This window comes from Eptatretus burgeri, chromosome 14 (genome assembly GCF_056783735.1).
Source record: "Eptatretus burgeri isolate ZD-2024b chromosome 14, Ebu_testis_v1, whole genome shotgun sequence".
NCBI lineage: Eukaryota > Metazoa > Chordata > Myxini > Myxiniformes > Myxinidae > Eptatretus > Eptatretus burgeri.
In genome coordinates, this window is record NC_140974.1 from 72421720 (window position 1) to 72449203 (window position 27484).

The 27484-nt window shown below is 43.1% G+C and overlaps 1 protein-coding gene across 2 annotated transcripts in view; it reads left to right on the forward strand.

Moving 5' to 3' along the window:
* LOC147013595 (unconventional myosin-XVI-like) overlaps nt 1-27484 on the forward strand; it is a 216530-nt gene that overhangs the window by 12043 nt on the left and 177003 nt on the right. For both annotated transcript variants that reach the window (XM_085855525.1, XM_085855524.1), the window contains exons 2-7: nt 12816-13139; nt 16197-16267; nt 16570-16713; nt 16915-17023; nt 26565-26689; nt 26993-27118. In XM_085855525.1, the coding sequence (XP_085711651.1) occupies nt 12842-13139; nt 16197-16267; nt 16570-16713; nt 16915-17023; nt 26565-26689; nt 26993-27118 (873 nt within the window). In that variant the 5' untranslated portion in view covers nt 12816-12841. The remainder of the gene's footprint in view (nt 1-12815; nt 13140-16196; nt 16268-16569; nt 16714-16914; nt 17024-26564; nt 26690-26992; nt 27119-27484) is intronic.

Consider the following 27484-nt stretch of genomic DNA (forward strand, 5'->3'; position numbering starts at 1 on the left):
CCTCTTACCTTCCCCCATCCAAAACCACTATCTTTTCTACCCCTGTTAATCCACCCCAAATCCACCTCCTTCAAATTCCCTGCTTTCCATCCCGAAAGTTCCCTGTCATGTAAGGGCCTGAAAGTCCCTGTGGTGTCTATCTTGTATACCCCATGTTCCCCACCCCATCCCTCTCCCTTCCACAAATCTCCAAACAGCTCTGTTCCCCACTGTTTTGTCCTTCCTTCTCCCACCCCTCTTGTCTCCTCACCCCCTTGTTGTGTATTGTGTGTGAGCTCTCATATGAGCCTCGACATTGTATATAAAAAAGAAAAAAGTGGGACCCCTGTTTCTTTGGGCATGAGGTTGTGTGTGTGTGTGCATGTGTGTGATATATATATATATATATATATATATATATATATATATATATATATATATATATATGTGTGTATGTATATATACAGCTCTGGAAAAAAATAAGAGACCACTCCAAAAATTTTGTAAATCAGCATCTCCACATGTATGGCAGCCATTCCATTTCAGTGTCTGTTGAATTCCAACACAGGCACACCTCATTCTACTTAGTGAGGTACTGATTAGGTGATCACCTGAACCGAATCTTATTTAACAAGGAAAAGTATAAAAACCACTGCTGTGGTCATCACTATCCTCCTGCAATAGGAGCAGCTGGATGGCAAAAACAGTGCTAGTAGTACCTCAAAAGTAATTGGAATCAATAAAATAACTATTGACCATGCCAAAAGAGTTGAAAAGAAAAGTTTTGAGTGAGGAAAAGAAGGGTTCAATTCTGGCTTTACTGGCAGAGGGATACAGTGAGCGTCACGATGCTTCCATCCTTAAAATTTCAAAGACGGCGGTTCATAAGAGCAAGGTCAAGCAGCAGACATTGGGGCCAACAAAGGTACAGACTGGCAGAGGGTGAAAACGACTTTCCACTGACCGGGATGACCGCAGACTCATTCAAATGTCACTCAACAACCGTAGGATGACATCAAGTGACCTACAAAAAGAATGGCAAACGGCAGCTGGAGTGAAGTGCACGGCGAGGACGGTTCGAAACAGGCTCCTAGGGGCAGGGCTGAAGTTGTGCAAAGCTAGTAAAAAGCCCTTCATCAATGAGAAGCAAAGAAGAGCCAGGCTGAGGTTTGCATAAGACCATAAGGATTGGACTGTAGAGGACTAGAGTAAGGTTATCTTCTCTGATGAGACACATTTTCAGCTTTGCCCAGCACCTGGTCGTCTAATGGTGAGACGGAGAACTGGAGAGCTCTACAAGCCACAGTGTCTCGCACCCACTGTGAAATTTGGTGGTGGATCGGTGATGATCTGGGGGTGCTTCAGCAAGGCTGGAATCGGGCAGATTTGTCTTTGTGAAGGACTCATGAATCGAGCCACGTACAAGGTTGTCCTGGAAGAAACACTTGCTTCCTTCTGCTCTGACAATGTTCCCCAACTCTGAGGATTGGTTTTTCCAGCAGGACGATGCTCCATGTCGCACAGCCAGGTCAATCAAGGTGTGGATGGAGGACCATCAGATCAAGACCCTGTCATGGCCAGCCCAATCTCCAGAGCTGAACCCCATTGAAAACCTCTGGAATGTGATCAAGAGGAAGATGGATGGTCACAAGTCATCAAACAAAGCCGAGCTGCTTGAATTTTTGTGCCAGGAGGGGCATAAAGTCACCCAGCAGCAATGTGAAAGACTGGTGGAGACCATGCCAAGACGCATGAAAGCTGTGATTGAAAATCAGGGTTATTCCACAAAATATTGATTTCTGAACTCTTCCTAAGTGAAAACATTCGTATTATGTTGTTTAAAAATGAATATGAACTTGTTTTGTTTGTATTATTTGAGGTCTGAAAACACTGAATCTTTGTTGTTATTGACCAGTTGTCATTTTCTGCAAATAAATGCTCTAAATGACAATATTTTTATTCGGAATTTGGGAGAAATGTTGTCAGTAGTTTATAGAATAAAACAAAAATGTTCATTTTACTCAAACACATATCTATAAATCGTAAAACCAGAAAAACTGATAATTTTGCAGTGGTCTCTTAATTTTTTTCCAGTGCTGCATATATATATATATATATATATATATATATATATATATATATATATATATATATATTTATATATATAGTTGCGAATTCGCGCCCGCCGGGGTGCGATCGACCGCGTGTAGCCAAAAGCGGCCACCTCGCCCACCGGAACGGACAATTCAGTCGTGACCCTCCGGGAACTACCGCCCGGAGCCAGTCACGGGTGGGGGTTTAACCTCACCACGATCGTGCCAATTGCCCACCCGCGCAGGATAGGGTTGCTCGCCAAATTCGACCTACCTAAGTACCTGCGCGAGTGGTCGACCGGATGATCGTACCTCGCCACAGGCCGACTCCGGACACGAACCGCTTAAGCGGTTCGTTCCGTATTACAGGGATAACCGAGCGGAGTTATCGTCGGCCTTGACGGTTCCGATTAATTACCGGGCGTTTTAAACCCACTATCAATCCCTTACGCGATGCAAGATGGAGATTCAATAAAAGGAAGGAGACGAAGCAAAGCGGGAAAACAGTTCACACAATGCACTTTATTTACACACACACAGACAAGCACGTATATACAGCCATACAGTCATGCAACAAAAGCAAATGCAAGGAAAAGAGTTGCACCCGAATAAAAGGGGCAATGTACAGGCACACACACTTAAACAGTTCTACTTATTGGACATGGCGCCACAGCATGCATTCAACCCGAAAGAAAGAAAGCCACCCTCATAGGCAAGGAGGCAGACAGGTCCGTAGACCAAATGTACGTGGATCCTGGAGGATCGGCCAGGTCCACGAGACCGGGAAGGTCTTACCCGCGTCCTCGTGACGCAATGGCGGCCAAGCCGCAATGTTGGCGTGGTTGGCGAGTCCTCTCTGGCGTGCTCCGCGCGAGCGGTTTTGTTGGCACCACGTTTAGGGTAGGGGAGAAACGGGTCCCCCCCCCCGGCACTATCTCAGCGCGGATGGGGGGGGGGAAATTGCTGATGCTCAGGGAGAGGGGAATGGCTGGCTGGCTTGGACCCCGCGACGAGACGAGCGACCCCCACACCGCAACCTCGTTGCCGACCGCCGTCTTCCCTTGACTTGAACTTGAACTCGACCAGCCGCCTGCAACCGAACCGCGCGAACTCCAACTCCCTCCAACTTCCCTGCAACTCCCCTCCAACTCCTCTCCAACTGGACTCAACTTCGAACTCAACTCCCCTCCACCTCCTCCAACTTCTCCTCAACTCCCCTGCAACTCTTCTGCAACAACTCTCCGCGAGTCGCCTTGCGCTCGCATCTTTATAGGCCTCAGGAGGAGCCAATATGCAAATATTCGGATCAAAACGCGATTGGAGGCGGGGCCACGCCACTCTCTGTTCAGCCATTGGTCGGGCAAAAATGGGGCGTGAAGCATTCCTGATCCGCTTTTCGGGGCGAAAGGAACGCATTCACAGCGGGTTCGGAGGCGGGGCTACACTACCCGATGCTCAGTCATTGGGCGGATGAGAAGGGGGCGTGAAGCATTCTTGATCCGCTTTTCGAAGCGAAAGGAACGCATTCACAGCCCATGGCACCACGTGTGGTAGAAAGGCGGAGGTGGTGGGAGTTTGGTTGTTGGTGGGCGTCGTTTGAGAATGGTGGTGAAGCGATGTTTGCGGGATGGAGTTGTGGAGGTAAAGAGGCGAAGGTGGTGGTGTTTGAATTGTTGGCAGGTGTCGTTTGAGAATGGCGGTGAAGCGATGTTTGCGGGATGGAGTTGTGGAGGTAAAGAGGCGAAGGTGGTGGCGTTTGAGTTGTTGGGGGATTAATGGTCGAAAATAACAATAGAGAAAGAAAAAATGGCTAACTCAAAGCGTTGCAGCCCAGATGAATCACACGTATTCCCTCTATACAACGGGTTTGGGCTAACTACACATGGACTTACCGAGATATCTCACCTGAGGACTCTTTATGGTGTCATGCGAATTTCCACAACCGTAACAATACATATACATATATATATATATATATATATATATATATATATATATATATATATATATATATATATATATATATATATATATATATATATATATGATTTATGTAACCGGGCGTAGTGGCGTGCGCCTGTAATCCGGCTAATCGGAGGCTTGGGTTGGAGGATCGCTTGAGGACGGGAGCTCTGCGCTGGGCCGTGCTATGAGAGGGTGTGTGGCAGCCCGGAATCATGGCGAAACCCAATCCTTTTCCCTGTGTCGTCAGAGGTGACTCGGGTTGCGTCAAGAGTGGCATCCGGCGTAAAACCTGTGCCAAATCAGTATGCGGATCATAACGATGATCCGCTGTGGTGACCCCTAACGGAAGCAGCCGAAAGATGAACAACATATGATTTATGTCATTCTCCGACCTGAGACCAGTGATGTCACCACTACAACACACGTTCTGTTTGCGGCTCCCGTAAGAGCAATCTCGCAGCACTAACTACAAAGATGTAGTTTCAGATACTCTCGCAATTGCATGGAAAATGCAATTACTGACCGGTTTCGCCCCTGTTAGGGCATCATCAGGACAACATAACAAGCTTCCATACACTTGTGACTCTGAAAACCTTTCAGTTATAAACCAGACTAGCGATACCCGTGCACGTGCACGGGATAGCAGTACAACATAGCTGGTAGCAGACGACAGACCGTACACGGGAAATGACAAAAATACGCATTGTGCAAAATGCAAGTGGTACTATGGAACGCCAAGACTTCCTACACATTGTCGGCATGTCCGCTAAGTGACACAGCAATTTCATAGGGATCGTGTGACGGCGAGCCGAGTTTTTAGTGTGCAAGCTTGGTATTATAATAGAGATAATGTGCAACTCCAAACTGTGGGTGGTGAGCACGCCAGAACAGTCATATAATATTGACTCAGGGGGTTGAATACTTATTGACGCAAGACATTTCAGCTTTTCATCCATCTATAATTCCAGCAATGTCTGTGTGTGTGTGTGTTTGTGTGTGTGTGTGTGTGTGTGTGTGTGTGTGTGTGTGTGTGTGTGTGTGTGTGTGTGTGTGACCGATGTTTCTCGACAACCACTGGTCCGATCTAATTAAAACTTGCCAGGTATATTGCTAGGGACCTGAGTATGTGCCTTTTCAATGTTTGATATTAATCGGACAAGTGGTTCCCAAGTTATGGCCATTTATTTACCAAACCAATGACAGTACACGTTGCTGCGTAGGCGTGGCCGATGGGGAAATAGTTACCAATGACAGGGCACGTTGCTGCGTAGGCATGGCCGTTGGGGAAAGGGCACCTTAGTTACCAATGACAGGACACGTTGCTGCGTAGGCATGGCCGATGGGGAAAGGGCACCTTAGTTACCAATGACAGGACATGGTGCTGCGTAGGCGTTGCCATTGGGGAAGAGATCCTCAGCCGCGTTCCCCATTACGGGTTACAACGTACCGGATAGTGATGAGTTAGTGTATTCTAATAATTTCTACATTTCTTATGCGCATTTATAGATAAACACAATGCCCCAATCCAGTCGGCGGTTACGAGAGCAAAGGAATGGCCTGTATGTTTGTTTGAAAGTTTTTTTTGTTGTTTTTTTTTTTTTGCACGTACGGCCACGCACGTACGGGCACGCGAGAGTGAAGGAACGGCCTGTGTGGTTGTTCTTTCTGGCACGCGGTTTGAATTATTATTTTTTTTGTTTGTGTTTTTTTTCCACGTACAGCCACGCACGTACGGGCACGTACTAGTTTTTAATTAATTTGTAAAACAAAAAAAATTCGAAGAACATGTTTTCACTATCATTGTGGGGTATGATGTGTTGATCGGTGATCAAAAATTTAATCTTAATCCGTTTTAAATTCAGGCTGTTACACAACAAAATGTGAAAAAGTCAAGAGGTGTGAATACTTTCCTAAGGCAGTGTGTGCGTACTCATACACACCCTGCCTGCATTTACCAATATGTGAGATGAAAAGGTGGAAAGGATCTTCTCCTGAAAAAGTGAAATGAATGAGTTAAAGTGAATGAGTTGATGTAGTTTTAGAATGAATGAGTTGGAACACGTGTTAATAGTCAACATTTATACCATGAGGGAAGTTTGTTTTACCTTGGTTTATCTGAAAAGATTCACGTCTCGGATCGTGACGTGTGATTGATTGGCGATTGATTCGATCTGCTATCACCTGCGTAAATACATGGAACACATAATGTGAAGATTTCGGAAATATGAACGGAATATGTTCGGAGAAAAGTGTGTTCGAAGTTCCAGGCTTACGCCCACTATATTATGATGACCAATGTGGATTTACAGTCCACACAGGAAGTGATGGGGAACTTTGTCCGGTGATAGAACTGTGGAATTTGTTTCCTTCCAACACGTGTTTATGTATAATACGTTGTTTTGTTGTACACTTAGGGTAGCCAGGAATCTTAGTTTCTTTGCTGTGGGGTTGTGGGTGCTTTGCCGTTACGAAAGGGTCCTTGAGTGTATGACCACGTCTAAATGATGTTGGTGGAGGTTGAGGAAATGTGTTGCAGAGTGTTTCTGACTGATGGAGGATGTGTAGGACCTTATTCAAAATACTTGGCGATTGTGATGAGGTACGGAAGTAGGTGGTGGTTACCAGTGGGACACGGTTAGTTAAAGATTTGGGTTTGTGAGTCAGAAGGTCCGGGCGAGGTATGCGTTTTGTTGGGTTTATGGCTACATTCACAGAGTGAGGGTCAGCGTGTCGAGCAATGAAGGGTGTTTCCAGTTGGGAGAGAGAAGGTTCTTCTACCTCTCTTGTTGAGCAGAGGAGTCTTACTCTGATTGCTCGACTCTATGGTATGTTTGTAATTGTATGTTTCGGATGAGATGAAGATGGGAGAAGGTAAGAGGTGTGTTTGTTCGTTCGGTGTGCAGTTCTGTTTCAAGTCTGTTGTTTTGAAGTGTGAGTGATATGTCGAGAAAGTGAACTTTGGACTGTGAACTGTCGAATGTAAACTTGATGGTTTCCATCAAATTTAATTCATTTTGGAACTGTGAGACTGCAGGAGGATTTTGACCAGATAAATTGGATATCATCAATCTAATGCACCTTGGATTTTCCCAAGATGCCGTGATGAGGTTGTGCATAGATTTTAGCCTCTATCATTCCCATAAAGATGGTTCTTTTTTTTGTATACAATGTCGAGGCTCGTATGAGAGCTAACACACAGAAGGTGCAATAAGGGGAGCAGGAAATAAGACAAGGGAGAGGGAAGGAAAAAACAGTGGGGAACAGAGACATGAGGAGATCTGTGGAAGGGAGAGGGATGGGGTGGGGTACACAGGGTAAACAACCTGGACACTACAGGGACTTTCAGGTCCTTAACACTACAGGGAGGATTGTTGACACAGTAAATGGGGGGCTTTTCTCGATAGTTCTTTCGGAGAGACAAAGTGAGAGTGTGAGATTTGTCAGGGTTGAAAGACATTCCACGTGTTGGATCAGTTTGTGATTTTATCCAGATCTGCAGTGAGCGAAGAAGCTGCTGCTTGCCGGTCTGGGGGATGACAGATGGTACGGCAGAGGGTGGAGTCATCAGCAAAGAGATCAAGAGGATTTTCCAGAGAGTCGGAGAGATCATTGATGAAAACCAGAAAAAGAACAGGGCCCAGAACTCTACCTTGAGGAACTCCAGTCTGGACAGGAAGAGGGGATGAGAGAATTCCATCAAGGGCCACACGTTGACTACGACAGGAGAGGAAGTCTGCGAACCTTGAGTGGAGATGTCCTTGGATACCATGGGAAGAGAGTTTGGTGAGCAGGGCAGGGTGCCAGACCATGTCAAAAGCATGTAATATGTTGGCATATAATGGTATAACAGGGGTGCCCATAGCAGTGCCCTGAGTTTGAATGTAATGCCAACCATTGAATTGGAAATTAATCAATTTGACTAAGTTTGAATAGGTGCATAAGGTCTTGGGTCGATGGGTTTGGGACTTGTCGTCTCTCCAGCGATTTGTGACACACAGACAGGCCTTCTGAATGTAGAATATTAGTGTGGAGGGATGTAACGTCTCCGTGACTAAAATGGGTCGGGAGTTAAAAGGTGAGTGTGTTTCATTCAGTCTCTGGATGTGAGTCAGATAACTAGTTGTGTCGTTCATATACGAGTGGAGATTCATTCCAAAAGGACGTAAATAATTTGTCAACACATTTTGATGTCAGAACAGTTGGACATCTGCAGCCGGATACAATTGGCCTACCTGGATTGTTTATCTTGTGTATCTTAGGAAGAAACTAAAGATTAGGACACTGAGGGTCTTTCGGAACCAAGCGACATTTCATTGTCTTTGTCCGAGGACTTCCGGGAATCTCGCGACATTGTGAAAGAAAATATCTGCCATTATGCCCTTTTAATGACGTGTGTGTGAATATATGCATCAGGAAGAAGTTAATTGGTTTTGGATCGTTTATTGGCACAATCAGCCTGCTCATGGTCCTTGTCGTCTACCTGTCGTCTATGTGAGAGTTGCAGTGGCACGGGATTTCCACATATCTCAGGGGATTGTGAGTTGGACAGGCGACCATAACGAGCTTCTTTGAAGTCGGTGATAGCATGATCGGGGAAAGCATTAATATTCTGCTGTTTTTGATGTGGCTTTTATGAGTGGGAGGAGGGGAGGACAGAGTGAGTATTGGGAATGGGGGTGTGTGGAGCAAACGGAGTTTAAACGACGAATGTGGTCATCTTTGGTTAGATATTTATCGGTATGCCGTCCTGGTTGGGGTAAATAACCCGAAATCCAGATAGGCGGCTCCGTTTTAAGTTTAACTGATGTTGACCATGTAGTCTTTGTCTGTTTGACAGTCACCAGGCCGAGGCCTTCACATTGGAGGTGATGCTTCGGTGTAGGACTTTATGTCCATTTGAGATCGGGGGAGTGCTCAACGAAGCTGCCCCGGCGATAACACGTGCCGGAGGAGAGGACTTGGCTTTCACTCCGTTTGTTTGTTCTCTTCTTTATTTGTTTGTTGTACACTACTCCTTCTCAAGTCCATATCCAGGCGATGCATGATGTCATCGCTGGGCGCCGAAGGAAGGGAGTACTCAGTTTTTACTCTGTTTGTTTGTTTTCTTTCTATCCTGTTTGTCTGGGTGATATCTCAGCCTTCCTTTGACCTCAGCAGCTGAAATTTGGGGGAAAAAGTGAAGATGTGCTTTGGCAAAAATGGTATTTTTATTTTTTGATTTATCAATTCATTGATTAATTACACAATTACTAGTGCGTGCCCGTACGTGCGTGCCCGTACGTGAATTTTTTTTTCAACTGCTTGCCAGAAACAAACACACAGGCCGTTCCTTCACTCTCACGTGCCCGTACGTGCGTGGCCATACGTGCGTGACCGTACGTGCAAACCAAAAAAAAAACAAAAAACTTTCAAACAACCACACAGGTCGGTCCTTCGCTGCCGTAAACGACGACTGAATTGGGGCATTGTGTTTAAGAAAATCGAGAAAGTACAGAAATCGAGAAAGAAAGAATACAGTAAGTCCTCACTATCCGGAAGTCCGGAAGTTAAGTCCTCACTATCCGGAAGTCCGGAAGTTAAGTCCTCACTGTCCGGAAGTTCGCATATCGCAGTGACGATTATTCGCAATTTAGTTTTAATGGCCAATTATTCAATTAACGCCAACGTATTTTGCCTTTTCGCAATGTCACCACAAGGAAAAACACAAAGAGAAGAGAAGAGAAAAAAACCCTCCAAAAAACGTACGTGCAAAAAAAAAAAATTCTTTCAAACAACCACACAGGCCGTTCCTTCGCTCTCCTAAACGACAACTGGATTGGGTCATTGTGTTTATCCATAAATGCGCATAAGAAATCGAGAAATTATTAGAATACAGTGAGTCATCACTATCCGGAAGTCCGTACGTTGTAACCCGTAATGGGGAACGCGGCTGAGGTTCTCTTCCACCATCGGCCACGTCTACGCAGCAAAGTGTCTTGTCATTGGTTGGTAAATAAATGGCCATAACTTGGGAACCACTTGTCCGATTAATATCAAACCTTGAAAAGGCACATCCTCAGGTCCCCAGCAATATATCTGGCAAGTTTCAATTAGATCGGACCAGTGGTTGTTGAGAAACAGCGGTCACACACACAGACACAGACACAGACACAGACACAGACACAGACACAGATACAGACACAGACACTCACACACACACACACACACACACACACACACAGTCACACACACACACACACACACACACAGTCACACACACACACACACACACACACACAGACACACACACTCACACACTCACACACACACACACACACACACACACACACACACACACACACACACACACACACACATTGCTGGAATTATAGATAGATTATCGATTTATTAATTACTTATTTATTTTCTTTCTCATCTGCACATATCTCAGGCACCTTTTGAGCTGGGAAGCCGATATTTGGACACGACGGTGAACAAGTGATTTGGCTATAAAGGGTATTTTTGATTTATTGATTAATCAATTGATCGATTAACTGTTCATTTTTCAATGAATTACTTTGATTTTCAAAAAGTTACAGATTTGGATGAAACGGTGGTGGTTTGGGTATGCAATCAGCCAATTGATTAAGAAATTAATTACTTTACGATTATTATTATCTTGCCAAAACGAAGTTTTTGCAAAGATATGTTAGTCAGCTTGTATGTTTTTTTTTTTTTGTCTGTAATCACGTATAAAAAATTCTGCAGAGCACAGTTATCATTGGAAATTTTTGTAACTTCGCATATCAGAGGCCTATAGAGGTCCCTTTCAGCGCACAAAATTTTGAAGGTCAAGGTCAAAGGTCAAGGTTACTTTGTCACAAATCAGGGGAGTCGACGAAACCCTTATTTTTTGAGTAATTTTGATCGGATCGTCTTCAAACTTCATGGGAATATAGTTCATGGTCTGGCGCTCAGCTGATTAATTTTTGGTGGCGATTGGCCTTGACCTTCATGGTTAGCGCCTCAGGTCAAACATATTTGACCCCAAGGTCAAATTTTCAAGTTTTAGGAACCAAGCTGTTTTAGGAACCAACCAAGTGCTTTTTAGATATGTCAAGCTTGAGACATTATGATGTCATTTGGTGACGTTATGAGGCAAACGCATATTTTTCATGGTTACTCTGGAGAACGATTCTCATCGGAATCTCTCGTAGGCAGATATTCCTCAAGGAGTCGCTCCTGGTGGATAGCAGCTCTGTTCACCTCAGTGTGACCTTAAAGAAGTCACACGTGGTCACCTTTTGGCAAGATACGGGTCACCCTGCGGGTGACATTGGTTTATTTTTATTTTAGTGACTTAATTAATTATTGTACACCGCTCCCTCCCAAATCCGTCTTCATGTGCTGCACGGCGGCATCGCCGGACGCCGAATGCGCCCCGTCAATGTCACACGCTGGAGGACATGTTACTGATTTATTTGACATGGGGGGGGGGGTGGGGGCAGTGTACTTTGAATGTACCTCCACTTGTTCAACTTCTTTTTATTAATTTTATTTTTTAAATACAAAAAATAACTACAACCTCAACAACATATGATCTTCACAAAACTTTTTACTCGACAGCTCCCGGGAAAATACCAAGCAGTGTATAAGAACATATTTACTTGAGGCCTGAACATAGAGATGTTGTAATAAACCTGTGTAAAGCAATCTTTTTGATAATGGGCAACGCGTGTAAGTATTATAATAATTTAATTTGTGTTGTTGACAACAAATCGCAATCTACAACCTGAACATACAATCTTCACAATACATATTACTCAATCACTCCCGGAAAAATAAAAGCAGCAGTCAGTGTATTAGCACAAGATCTGATCGAGGCCTGAAAGCTAATTATCTCATTTGAATTTTTTTTTTTTTTAATCTTTCAATTTTATTTAATCCAAACATAGCCCTCGACCTTCTTCTGGATGAAGGAGGAGGCATGCAAATAAAAGTTTGGTTGTATTGGTTCCTGCAGATGCTGAATACATAAACAAACAAACACACAAGCAAACTTTCTTCTTTATATATTAGATGTGCTAACTTTTGTTTTATTTTTTTTAACTTTCATGATTTTTCAATTAACAATTAATTTAGTTGTGTTAAACCTTTTGAATATGTGATTTCAACTTAGGTCCCAACATCATGACCATGAGTTCAAGTGGGAATTCTATATTGTTCAAATCTTTCCCTTAATTTACAAGATTCACACTCCGTAATGCCAATGTATATGCAGTACTACATAATCCATTATGAGGCCATGGTGTTAGCCTGAATGCCTACACTTGTGAAAGCCATCACGGGATGTTTAATGTCCACGTTACTGCAGAATCGGACACATCCTCCCACATGATGGTGTACTTCATGATGTCTGTACATGTAATGTACCATTGTGAAAACTTGTTTCAATGAATTTGACCTCATCTGGAATCAAACCCAGGACTTTATAGGCCAGATGCATTTATTGCTTTTGTTTCCCCTCCCTTGTTTCTTGTTATGATATTTATCTTTCCTTGCTGCTCTTCATTTCATGACTCCACTCCCCTCCCCATCTCTTTCCCCTGCCCCTTCCGTCCATCCCTCCTGATGTGTGTTTTTGTTTTATTTCTATTTTCTTTCATCTTCTTCATTTCTTGTCTTGAAACTCTCTTCTACTCATTACCACTCTTATTATCTTATTAATAACTCCCTTTTAATCTCTTTGTCCATTTTTTTTTGTCTTACCCTGTCCTTTTTTGGCCGTATTGTCTCCAGGCTGTGCCCAGCTTTGCCACGTGGCCATGGAGATAGACCAACGTCTTCTGGATGCCCTACCACCCTCCCAAAGACAACGGATTATGCGACGATTGCGCCTGGAACAGCTTCGCTCTTACCATGAGAGGGAGGGTCCGATCTCGCCTGTGGCTTGCCATCCACCACTTTCTGCACCCCCTCGGTTAGCTCCACCACAACAAAATTTGCCTTCTGTGCCTCGACGAGAGAGCCGAGGTCAGCGGAGGAGAAATATTGGTTGCAAAGCAAGGTTTGGTCCAGTGGAAGAGATGGAAGATGCCATCACAAGGCATGATGACGAGGAAGGTGAGCTGGGAAATTGAAACCGCTGACGGGTGCCAAAGAGTTGACTTTATGAGAAATTTGAAAAGCAAAACTACTTTGCCAATTCAGGGTGATTGTATACTAGTGGAGAATGGTTAGATTTTAGTGGAAAATAATGACATTGGCTTTGGGGCACTTGGAGAATGTTAAATAAAGATGGCTGGGCAAGGGAAAACTGGGAATTGCATACTCTGTCCACTGCCATGGCAACTCTTTGGGATTACAGTTTCCATGGCTACCGTGAATAAAGCAGCTCGACTTTCAGCAGGAACAATCACCACTATCGTCTAACTTCGGGAAAGATTCCCAAGTTTATGAAATAATAAAAATCAGATATCATTGATGATGTAATAGTGGGTTTGTTAAGTTTTGGACAATTGTATAGTGAGGTCAAGCAGATGAAATATTACCTTTTTGGAACTCGGAACTCTTTTGTGTTTATACCTGGTGTTGACTTGGTGGTTAGGGTGGTGGCTTGGGATCCTAGGGTACTGAGTTCAAGCCCCGTTTTTCTGCTGAATTAACACCAGCGCGTTGACTCAACCTGTCATCCTTCGGAGGTCAGTGAAATGAGTACCTGTGTAGCAGCCAAAAGGCTGCACACGAAGGGAAGGGTTATCGAAGGATTGATTAAATCTGGTATTGGTGCAGTGCAGGCATGATGGGCCGAATGGCCTCCTCCTGCACCTTAATTCCTTGTAAATCTTTGTGTTTCTCTTTGCAAGAAGAAAACACTACCTTTTTGGAAATATCTTCAATTTTTTTTGCTCTACTTTCAAATTCAGCGTTGTCTACTTTCCCAGATCAACCACACTCAATTTCACTTGGATCTCAAAGTCGTTTCAAGGTTTCAGTTTGGTTTTCATTTGAATTCCATCCATAAAATCTCAGCATTCCCATGTGAGTGCATAGCTGATGATGATATCCTAGCCTTGAATCCCATCCATCATGCTGATTTGTCCATTTCCTACCAATGTCCTTTTTTGTGGACAGTCGAAGTTCGTGAAGGAGCTAAAACACAGAACGGACCAGGACATAACAAAACGAAAAGAAGAGTTGAAACGGAGTGCAGGGGAGAGGTGTGTGAGTGTGGGGTGGGGGGGAGGGGTGGTACACACCCACACCAGGGTAGAGCAGCAAAATAGGAGACCGGAAGGAAGAAAGGACATGGAGAATAACGAGTGCAAAGACATGGAGATGAGGGCACATGGGGTGAATATGCTGGACACAAGCGCAAACTCTCAATTACAGAGGTGGAAGGGAGAACTATGGAAGAAGCAGAAATGGAACAAAAATCAAAATCGAAGAAGGGGTGAAGGAGCATGGGGGCGGAGGGAGGAATTGGGGGTGGGGATCACTCAGTAACTTGGAAACATGGAAAGGGCTGGACACCCGATAACCTGGAGACTCTGAAAGAGTTTGGCTTGGAGAGGGTTAATGAGGGTAGAAAACATCTTGGGGATGGGTGGAGGATGATCTGAGATGGTGGTGAACATCTGTTTTGAAGCATTGGAGTGAAGAATGAAATTGAAGAGATTGAGGAAGTTGGTTCCACCACATGTGGGGGAAAAAAGAGAAATGAGTGAGTGGAGGTGAACAGGGAATCTCGGTTTTGGAAGTTTCACCAGAAGGGGGTTGTTGGCAGACCTTTTGCACCCTGCAGAAATCTTGGGGGAGGGGGAGGGGGGTACGACACAGAGAGGCACAAAAAGGGTCGAGAAAAAGTACACTTCAAAATATCCTTGTTCCTGTTGTCGAGCTCCTCCATTAGCCTTAGATCACTGATGTGACAATAAAATTTAACAACATCACACTGACTGTGCAATACAAAATGGAGTATTGCAAACCAGTAGGCTACAGTCGGCCTACATCGAGCATATCAGGCTCCAGCAAAAGTCTGACTGAAGTTCTAAAATGATACCGAATCACTCAAATAAATAAATCATTCGACAATTATTATATATATATATATATATATATATATATATATATATATATATATATATATATATATATATATATATATATATATGTTTATTTTTTTTAAAGAAGAAGGCGGCGCTTCCAACCAAAAGGAAAAACTAGATCAACTCCGCTAATTTGAGCAAAAAAGCGAGAGCAGACCCGGTCTCAGGGCAACGTTTCGCCGGCTTCACAGCCGGCTTCATCAGGCACAATAGACCAATATATACGTATATACATGTATACGTATATATATATATATATATATATATATATATATATATATATATATATATATATATATATATGTATTGCACACAATGGTCGAGGATCATTGAGTAGATGAACGACAAAGGCCAGCCGGTTTACAAACGACCAAAGTGGAAGGGGAGGGGGTGCGTAGACCTATACAAGGAGGAATAACAAAAAAATAAAGATTAACAATAGCCCGAGGAAGGACACAATGGGAAAGACTCGGAGTGTGTAGAAGAGATTATCGATGGCCATTGGTGAGGACATGAGCTAACGAATGGCAGCCCATTTGAAAGACTTAAGTGAGGACAATATGATGAAACGGGAGACAATTCCACGGGACCAGAGTCCTGTGACACCATCACTGACCCCGCGAGCAGGTAGCATCCCATCCAATGAACAAGTGAGAGTTTGTTGAGGAATCCTTGTGACCTTGATTGGCTTGCTGAGGGCAGACATATCAAACAGCAGGAAGGGCAAGGCCAGATGTAAGCTTGCATAAATTATAGTGCACCAACTTGCTACCAATGGCAGATTGGTAATCCTGAGGCATCTACCTCCTGTGTCGAGATACCAGTGGTGTAAAAATCCTCGTTTTGGACCGCCTTAAAGGGGAGCAAGGTGGGACCAGTCCCCAGCAGGGAGCCATTGCGTCTCGGAGAGATGTCATTATAACACCATTAATATCTGTAATTTACAATCACATCCATTATGATTGCGGTTGAATTTTTTTCTGCCGGGGTTGTGTGTGTGCGCACGTGTGTAACAAAGAAACTTTCATAATAATTCCACCTCTGTCATGTGTGCTCTCTCCCCAACACCCAGTGCTGAGGCTACTGGCGTACGGACTTGATCCAAACAGCCGCAGCTTTAGTGGAGCAAGTCTTCTGCACTTGGTACATCTCCCATTCGCTCACCTTTAATAACCAGGCTTTCCTGTAAGCTCGTACCTTTGCAGATTTCACCCATTGCGGATCATCTGCTTTTGCTGCAGTAATGAAGGATGTTTTCATAATTCAGTTTTCATTTATAACCTTGTATTGATTTTTCAATAACGTTGTTCATGTTCTGTGATCCATTTTGCTTAATGAGTTTAATGTCATCCAAAAGAAAAGAAAACTCACCGTGCTGTTCTAACAACTTAATGGATTCATTTAACAGTGTATTCTACTTTTATTCCTTTCATTCATCTGGTTAGTGTGCACAACATGACAGTGTCCAGGCTGCCGAATGGCTCTACACCCGTGGTGCGACTCCAGACATTCTGGACAGTGACCTTTCCACCCCCTTGCACATCGCTAGCGCTCGTGGAAACACGGACATGCTGCTTTTACTTTTGGCGGTCAGTTGAGTTCTCGTGTGTCGGCACATACACCACACTTAGCCTCTGATAACCAGATTTCTTGAATGTGATACTTGCACTTACCTTGCGGCATTCAGTATTTGATGGCCCAGAATTCAGGTCCTCACATCCATCTCCTTGTTCGGTACAAGATATTCAAATCCAAAATGATCTGCATACCTCTCATCCACTCATTTCCAGGCTGGTTCTGATCCCTGCTTCCCGGACTGCGACAACCGGCTTCCACTCGACGTTGCGCCTCCTGGCTCTGAGGCTCAGGCTTTGCTTTTGCTGCAGCTACAGAGGCATGGTGAGTTTGGTGTCTTAATGATTACAGTGAAGTGTATTGAGGCAAGAAGACAATTTTGTTCCATAATATATATTTTTTATTAATACTGAAGAAATGTTTAATTTGGTTTCATTTCATGTTCTTTATTTAAATGTTTCGCTTGACAAGAAAGCTGAGATTAATGAAATACAATTATTGAGGCTCATGTTGAAACAAAACAACCAAACTGCGGAGTTCAATATATCACAAAGGACGAACGGAGAGCAGGCAGACAACAGACAAACACAACACTTAATTTGAAAAATTGTAAAGGGTTATGAGTAGGACTATGGGCCTACATGAGATAGCAGTGTGCTGGCTCCCTTGCATGATGAGTGCGGAGAAGAAAATGAGTGAACCAACCGAGGAAAGGCTACAATTTGAGAGGTGGTAGAACACAACAAGAACTGTCACTCTGTAGTGAGGAAGAAATGGATCGTGATTCTGGATTTCCTGGTTGGAAAGTGCAAATGATCCTCAAGGCTTTATACCCAACAGCTACAAGAAGCACAAGGTCATTATCAATTTCTCAGGCCTGCGCTGAATAAGATACTCTTCTTTACTCCATTGAACTGCAAAAGGAAGGCCTTGTGTGCCATTAAATGAGTCGAGAAACTTGGCATGACAAAGAATACCGAAGCATTGACTTGGCTCTTGGGTCTGTTTGACATGTGTTCTTCTTATCATAGATGATGGTGGAATTGAGGTCTCTATCTTCTCTTGATTAGCCACTTGTTGAGATGGTTTGAAGTCGAAATTTTATGTCTTTACCCGTATTAAAAGTCATTCTCCAGGCATTTGCTCTTTTTTTTGATCTCCAAAACGGTTGTTCTATCTCACTCTTCCCTGCATCCTCAATTCTGACCCATGGTCTTTATTACCCCCGTTAACCTTCAATAACCCAGTCATCTTACTTGCTAGTTTCCATGTTTGTTTCCTTCTGCTCCCTCTCCTCTTTTCCTGTTTGTTCATTCCGTCGATGTTTTTTTCCATTGTCGGTTCTACCTTGCTCTTCCACGAGCCTCGGTCCTTGAGGGGGGAAGAAAAAACACACGGCATGCAGAGAAGCTGGGAACTGATGAGCTGATTATCCGACTGAGTTGAGTCATCAGCAGTATCGTTTCAGTGGTTTCTCAAGTAAGCAGCACCTAGATCGAGAATGGAACAAGGTTATGCAAAATTCGAGAGCACCAAGAACAGCGTGGCAGAAAGCCATCAACCTGCGGATGTAGTCTCTGAGCCATGAAGATATTGGTTCGGTGCTTTGAGCTAAAACTGGGGATTTTTGGTGACGTGAGAGTTTTTGAGCAAAAGGTCTTCAAGGTTAGTTGCAACAATGGACTCCATCGTTTTGTTGATGATGAATATAGAAGGCTGACCAGCCCATTGTTGAGAGTAAACAGTCTTCAACCCTTTCTTGTGTGATGTTTGCTGTTATCCATGTTAATAGGAGGCAGTGTCTGGAGAAGAGAAGAGAAGGGAAAGAGATGCTAGGTACAGAAGAAAGTCCATCCCCTTCTGTTGTTACCAACAGGTTCTGTGGCTTACTGGAGTCATGATTGCCACCTAGTGTACTCAGGGCAACCAATGATAAAACAGGAAGAGACTAGAGGGGGAGCACTCGGGAGAGTGCAAAACTTCCGCCGCCAATACTGCTGGGTCACTGAAGTGAACCTCATATCTTATTCATTAAATATGTCAACAGTGCTGACAGAGTTATAGTTCTTTTCTCCAACATTTTTTGGGGGGGGGGGGGAGTTGGAAATCACTTAAAACATGTAGAAAAAAAAGAAATCGAAATTTTGTTGAAAAAAAAGTTGCAAAAATTTTTTTTCTCTAACAATTTTTTTGGGGGGGGGTTGGAAATCACTTAAAAGTTGTAGAACTGCAAAAAAAATTTTTTTCTCAATTTTTTTTTGGGGGGGTAACAATTTTTTTTGGGGGGGTTGGAAATCACTTAAAACATGTAGAAATGCAATTTTTTTTCCTTTTTTGGGGGGGGTAACAATTTTGGGGAGGGGTTGGAAATCACTAAAAACATGTAGAAATGCAAAAATTAAAAATTCTCTAACAATTTTTTTTGGGGGGCGGGGGGTTGGAAATCACTTAAAACATGTAGAAATGCAAAAACAAAAATCGAAATTTTGTTGAAAAAAAGTTGCAAAATTTTTTTCTCTTACAATTCTTTTTTTGGGGGGGGGGTTGGAAATCACTTAACTGATGTAGAAATGCAAAAAAAATGTTTTTTTTCTCTAACAATTTTTTTTTGGGGGGGGGGGTTGGAAATCACTTAAAACATGTAGAAATGCAAAAAAAATTTTCTCAATTTTTTTGGGGGGGTTGGAAATCACTTAAGAGATGTAGAAATGCAAAAAAAATTTTTTTCTCTAACAATTTTTTTGGGGGGGGGGGGGGCGGGGTTGGAAATCACTTAAAACATGTAGAAATGCAAAAAAAAAATGTTTTTTTCTCGAACAATTTTTTTTTTGGGGGGGGTGTTGGAAATCACTTAAAATATGTAGAAATGCAAAAAAAAAATTTGGAGGGGGTAACAATTTTTTTTGGGGGGGGGTTGGAAATCACTTAAAACGTGTAGAAATGCAAAAAAAAAAAAATTCTCTAAATTTTTTTTTGGGGGGGGGGACCAAGTCCAAAATTTAATGGCATGATCCTTGGACCATACCTAACCCCCCAGCAAGTTTCGTCGAAATCCGTCGAGGAGTTTTCCGTAATACTGTTCACAAACAAACAAACAAACAAACACAAACAAACAAACAAACAAATGAATCACTCATGGAGTGAGGAAGTTGTCGAAGTTGTTTGAAAATTTATTATAACTTCATTGCAGTCACACGGATACAGCACAAGAAACAGCATTTACAGTTCAGTCAGTTGCCATCATGAACAACATTCGAATGTGGAATGTGATGTCAATGGTTTAAGTCAAAAACTCCATCATCACCTCCACCTCCTCCGCATAAAAACAAGCAAAATTCTTACTGAAAACGGAAAATTGACACACCTGCATGATGGTAACGTCATAATGGATTGGTACGATGTGGAGGGCCTTTCATTGTTAATAAAACTGGCCTGCACTGCAAAATAATACATCACGTTTGCAGAATAGTGCCATTGGCGCCTGAGCGCGATAGACGAATTTTCGGTGTCAGGCGAACTATTGAACCGGAACAGTCACAACGAAGGCCTGGATATCTCATGAAAGAGTAATATCTGAACTACATTCTCACCTAGATTGAGCCACATATCACAAAAATTGATGGAGATACACGCTTTCAAAAATGGCCAAATTATGATACATTTTTGCTGATGGGATCCAGAATACAAACCGGAAGTTGATCAAATTACGTCAGCTAATGGCCAATTGTATGTTTTACATTCCCTAAAAGTTTGAGCGAAAAATATAAAACTTTCGAATTTTAAGAATTTTTTTGTCATCTAAATGGGCTTTTCAATGCAAATTTCAAACATTTTGTGACGTCACAATCTGGATCCGATCTGGTTGAAACATGGCAGGGTGAAATATATTATGACCCTACATAAGCACATTAAATATTTAAGCAATTGAACAAGAAATGGCGGAGAAATGATTTTTTGAAATTTCGTCCCATGTAAATGATTGGGATTTTTTGAAACTTTGTGAATTTTTCGTGACGTCATCATTTGATCCAGGTTCACCCAAATTTATAGGTTCAGTCCTTGGGTGTTTATATTTCATGTCAAAATGTTTTGTGGACATATACACAAGGACCGCTGAGAAAATCGATGCACAGACAGACAAACACACACACAAACAAACAAACAAACAAACTCTTAACTGTACAAAGTGACAGAAGTTTTCTTCGACAACTTAACAAACAGAAAGGGGTGAAAACAGAAACCTCCATCCATCTTCGAAGATGGCTGAGGTTAATAAATTAAAGAAACTGCTCCTTTTCACAAACCCTGTTCCATGTTTTACCATATTGTGTGTGTGGAAAGGGGACATATGAAGAGCAAAGCCCTGCATTTGATCACGTACCACCACGTCGAAAAGAAGTGCTATAGTGAAGGACACAGAACTGACAGAACTTGGGAATTGAAGTTGGAATGAAGAGGTTTTATTTTTTAGGTTAGAGTAGGGTGGAGATGATGTTGATGGGGGAACTACTGCTGATGGCTGGTTGGTTGGGACAGGCAGAAAAGGGTGGTTACAGGAGAGAAAAAGTTCATGACATTATATATTAATGCCAGGAGTTTAAATATTAAGATAGAGGAGCTTGAGGTGAAAGTAGATAATGAGGAGTCCGATATAATTGTAGTAAGTGAGACTCGGTTTTAATGAGGAGAGTTGTTGCAGGACAGAACAACGGGAAGGCGACAACATGTATACGTTTTACAGGAAGGAGAAAATGGGAGGTGGTGTGGCATTCTGGGTAAAAGACAATGTTGTATCGAGAGTAAGGAATGACATTGAGAAGGGAATTAATGTCAAGGATTCTGTATGGATGGAGATTCGGGATTGTAGGAATGGTAAGATACTTTTAAATCATTTGTGGGAAAGCCCATGAGGGGGAGTGCAGTGTTAGTCTTCCTTTGCAGTAATGATCCCAATATAGTAAACTCGGTGGAGGTAGGAGAGCATTTTGGGACAAGTGACCACTACATCGTGCATGCAACAGTATCGCTCAGAGTTGGAGTTTAGGACAGTAGGGCAAGGTTGTTAGATTTCAGGAAGGCAAACGTTGAGCGAACGAGAAGAGCGTTAGGTGCTCTACATTGGGAGAAGCTAACGAGAGGGCAGTCCACATCAGAGAAATGGGCAACCTTCAAGGAGCAAATGTGTAGGGTGTGGAGTAGGTATATTCCAGTGAGGTGTAAAGGTAAATGCAGAAAGAGATGAGGGTGGTTGAGTAGGTTACTATGCAGTGTTAAATTAAAATGTATATCTGAAATGTCTTGCATCAATCAGTATTCAACCCCTTTGCTATGACACTCCAAATTGAGCTCAGGTGCATCCAATTTCCTTTGATTATCCTTGAGATGTCTTTACAACTTGATTGGAGTCCACCTGTGGCCAATTCAATTGATTGGACATGATTTAGAAAGAAACACACCTTTCTACATAAGGTCCCACAGTTGACAGTGCATGTCAGAGCAGAAACTCCACCATGAAGTCCAAGGAACTGTTCGTAGAACTCTGAGATAGAATTGTGAGGACGCCTGGATCTGGGGAAGGGTAAAAACAATTTATGTTGTGTTGAAAGTTCCCAAGAGCACAGTGAGCTCCATCATTAGGAAATGGAAAGAACATGGAACTACCCAGACTCTTCCTAGAGCTGGCCGTCTGACCAAACTAAGCAACGGGGCAAGAATGACCTTTGTCAGGGAGGTGACCCAATGACCACTTTGACATAACTACAGAGTTCCTTAGCTGAGATGTGAGAACCTGCCGGAAGGACAACAGTCACTGCAGCACTTCACAAATCGAGGCTTTATGAGAGAGTGGCCAGACGGAAGCCACTCCTGAGAAAAAGGCACGTGACAGCACACCTGGAGTTTGCAAAATGGCACTTGAAAGACTTTGAGAGCATGAGGCAAAAGGATTTTATGATCTGATGGGACAAAAGTTGAAGTCTTTGGCCTGAATGCAAAGCGCTAGATCTGGCGGAAACTGAGCACATCTCATCACCCATGTAGCACCATCCCTACCGTGAAGCTTGGTGGTGGCAGCATCATGCTATGGGGATGCTTTTCTGTGGCAGGGCCTGTGGGACTTGTAAGGATAGAGGGAACGATGAATGGAGTCAAACACAGGGAAATCCTTGAGGAGAACCTGCTTCAGAGTGCAAAAACACTTTAGACTGCGGCAAAGATTTACATTCCAACAGGACAATGACCCCAAGCACACAGCCAAAGCAACACTGGAATGGCTTCAGAACAAGAACGTGAAAGTCCTTGAGTGGCCCAGACAAAGTCCAGACTTGAATCCCATTGAGAATCTGTGGAAAGATTTGAAGAACGCTGTTCACCGACGCTCCCCAACTAACTTGACAGAGCTTGAGTAAATCTGCAAGGAAGAATGGGAGAAAATCCCCAAATCCAGATGTACAAAACTAGACTCATGGAGGAGCAAAACGACAAAGGGCAACAAGTTTACAGACTTACAGCCAGTGTCGGCGATATCTCGCATATCTCAGTGGAAAGACACCATGCGATCTTTAACGTCCATGAACTAATGCTCGCAGCTGAGACAACCAGCTTAACATCCATCCGATGGAGGGCATATTCTTCACTGGGACTCCTTGCCTGGAAAGCAGAAATGTTACAGTTTACATCAGGTTCAGAATCGAACCCAGAACTCGGCAGCTCAAAGACAAGTCGGGAATGCTGATTTGGTGGGGAATGTTGATCTGCACCTTCCTATCACACTGTTGTGGAGGTAATCGCAGATAACCAATAATGCAAAACATTATCGAACAAGATAATTGAGAATATACTAGAATATACTAGCCAAAGCCCAGACTTTTGTATGAAAACAGGGAATCTGAAGGAGGTGGGTTTGGGGTGGATTTATGGGGGTAGAAAAGATCGAGGTTTTGGATGGGGGATGATAAGAGATGGTGGTGAACAGCTTTTTGAAGGCCTGGAGGGAAGAATGGGATTGAAGAGAGTGTGGGAGTTTATTCCAAAGGCGGGGAAAAAGAGGAATAAAAGTTCTAATGAACCATTCATGAAAGTGTGTTTTAAACTTGCAGCCAATCAGGGACACACAAGCACAACACGTGGCTACATCCACCAGACTCGCTCTTAAATTCACTGAGCTCCTTCCCCCCCTCCCCCACCTTCATGGTGTTTTTTAAATCTTATTTTAAATTAATTTAAAGATGAAATTCATGAATGATCACAAACAGTAATTCTGAGTTTTATGAAGTTTAAGTAACAGCTCAAGCTCCCAATCTTGCTTCAAACAATACTTGGGTTGTAATCCTGTTTACCGCGCTAATCTGGGAATGTTGTTTATGATTCTGCGACCCCCAGCTCCAAATCCCATATGTTATGTTGCTTTTGTCTTTTGTCTGTTCATGGACTTATAATTATGCATTATACATTGTACGGTAGAGAGAAAGAAATAAAGGGTTTATGCCTTGTCTCGACGAAGGTGTCACCATTGTGCTGAGAGGTGCGCCACACTAACCGTGCTTGAGTGCACAATAGCCAATCTACGATGCATCAGCATTCTCTGCTCTAGTGTTTGAGCACATTTTAAAGGGGAACCCAAATGCAAGTTTTTTTTTTCTGAAAATAATTGAAAATCATTAATCACAGTCAGATTTGAAGGGGACAATTTTGATTTTTCTTTTTCCTAATCACAAAGCCTAGGACGTCAATTTTCTATTTTCGCCAGTGACGTCACACCCAGAACCCACCTTGATCCAAATGACAGCCTACATAGAGAAACAGTGTATTTCAAGCTCAGATTCCGACACTGATTCCACTGTTATTAGAAACGCTGAACATTCTCTGTATGTTGGAACTGATCAGTGGGATTTTAAAGTAATTATTGGAGACAAAATTAGTAATGGAAACGCTTTTGGAGGGGGGATTATGGAGCCGTATCGTTCCGAGCTTTATGCGAGCGATTCATACGAAGATGGCGATCAATGGAAGTGTTCGTGAAGATGAAAACTCTGGTCGCATGTTCACTACAGATTGGTATGTTTTGTTTTTCCATTCAATTGAAATTTTATCAGGAATTTTGTATTTATTGATAAATCAGTTATACTACTCCAGCAGAAGCACGTATACAGCACGGACACGACACGGACATGGCACAGCAGATCACGGCACAGTTCAGCACGGACACGGCATGGCATGACATGACACGGACATGGCACACTCGGACACCACTGACAAAATTATGAACAGATCCTTTGTCCCACCATCGCAGGCTGACCAGGTGTCCTTTATGTTATGGAATCATTCCATTTTATACTTTCTAGGAATGCCATTTGTGCCTGTGGTCGTGCTGTGTCGTGTCCCACCGTCATGTCCGTGCTGTGTTGTGTCTCGTGCCGTGTCGATGTCCCACCCAAATGTAAAGGGGAGTGGTGCTAGTGTGGTGGGGGTATTGTAGGGGTGGTGGCGAGGTGAGGTGTTTGATTCACTGCTCAAATTGCCCGTGTTCATGTGCTGGTAGCTGGGTAGAGATGGTGTTAGTTTTGAGCGACGGCCGTTTCTTCCTCTTGATCATGGGGCATTGATCATGGCATTCTTTCTCAATCTTAGCGGATAACCACGAGATCTAGCCATATCGGTTGTTTCATAAAAATGCTCTGTAAAATGTTCCGAGCACAAAAGCGAACATTTTCTCAGCCCAATCCACACTCGGGTATTTCGGACGAACCTCGTCCAATTTCTGGCAAACTTTTGGTGTGGTGTGAAACCATCTCGGTTTGATTTACTAGACGAGCACCAAGGACCCATCGACTCGGCATATGTGTGGAAAATTGAAAATTATTCGCCGTTTCAGTTGAATCGTAACCAGTACGGGTGTGGCGGTTGACTCCTGGGTCTGATGTCACGGATAAGCATGAAGAAGGTTTCGACTTTTAATTGCAAAATTACCCGATTTATAAATCGGAAAAAGACACATCATATCGATTTTGTAGGATATCAAGGGATAGAATAACATCAAGGTCGTCTGAGCATTTGGGTTCCCTTTTAAACTTGTTTCCCCCACGGTTTAAGACTCGTGACGTCAAACCTGACGTTTCTGATGTTGCGTGAAAAGCATCGCATTGTAAATGATATTATTATTATTATTATTATTATTATTATTATTGTTATCCCATGTATCAAACCCCGTTGTCTTGGTACCCGTTCATCACTACCAGCAGTTATAAAGTGGCAGTTCTAGTTATTATTATTATTATTATTATTATAAATTATGAATGAAAATGCAGAAAATCATTTAATTTGAACGCTACATTATGATTCATAGTCCAATATGCGTACGGTTTGAATGAACAAACATTACGCTGTGTACATGTTTGACGTCATACTCAAGAGAATCTCAAGTCGACGTAATCAGCGACATATCCAATGCCAACAAGGCACGGTTTAAGGTCTATCCTGGCAGTTTGAGGTGCTGTCCTGATTTATTACAGTTCAGCCTTCGTCCTATCATGCATTACGAAGTGGAGCATTAATCAGTGTGACGTCAGGTCAGCGTGTTGTTGGCACTGTGCTGATGTACTCGTGGAATACAAGGCATCAGAGCTGAGTGTACCACCATTAAAGTATCATCCAAGTATACATGCGGGGTCTGTACATGGGTCCTCAATGTGGAGGACCATACATGGGTCCTCAATGTGGAGGACCGTACATGGGTCCTCAATGTGGAGCTAATGTTTCCATGCATGGGAACTCATTTCTCTTGTAGACATTGTCTCGATATGAAGGTCATGTTTTGTGTCAACACAGGTGGTTAATTGTTTGGACAGGAGTATGCCTTTACTGACAGGGTTTGGGGAGAATGAGCTGAGAGAGAGCCGAGAAGGTAGAGAAAAGGAGATGCTCCGCCATGCGCAGGCGCTCGTCCATTCTGGCTCGAGCCTCAACACCCGGGATCATCGTGGGGTTGCCATGGTAACAAAGTGCCTTTCGAATTCATAAATCTCGAACTTTTAACTTGGCCTGATGGACTCTTAGTCTCTTCTCCCCATGCCCTCCTGCTCTTCCGTGTGCTTGTCATCTCCCTCCTCCCTCTCCTTCATTTTGTTCTTCCATACTTTACTCCATCATCCTTTTTTTTTCTTTTCTTTTGCCATTTTCAGCTTTACTTGCGCATCCTTCTGATTCTCTCGGCCCTCGTTTTATTTCCTCACTAACCATCAACCCCCATTATTTCTGATACCTCCTTACTCCCTAATCTGGGGAGTGAATCCTCAGCTGCACACCGCGGCTGTGTTTGGCTATTTCTCTGTATCTCGACTGCTACTGGACAACGGTGCGGACCCAAGCCTCGAAGACACAGCAGGGAACACTCCCTTACACCTGGCAGCTCGATTTGGGCAGGTATTGATGCATGTGATGCATAGATACAATTACTCAATCACTGTGTCATTCAATCTCATAATTATTATAAAGTAATTGTTCTATGCCATGCTATCACTGTCACCAGTTTTCATCTCGTCCGTATTCGAGCTCACCTATTATCCCATTCCAGGTAGAAAGGTATTGCAATCACTAATTGCCAGTAACGAGGGGCACGACTAAGAACTCCATCTTATTGTTCCACAACTACATTGTTTTTTTGTTTTTTTTTTAACTTCATTTCCTCCGCCACAGCATCACCTTAGGTGGAAGGAGGTTATGTATTCACCTACGTTTATTTGTTTGTTTGTGAGCACGACATCTCAAACTGTTGTAGACAGATTCGGA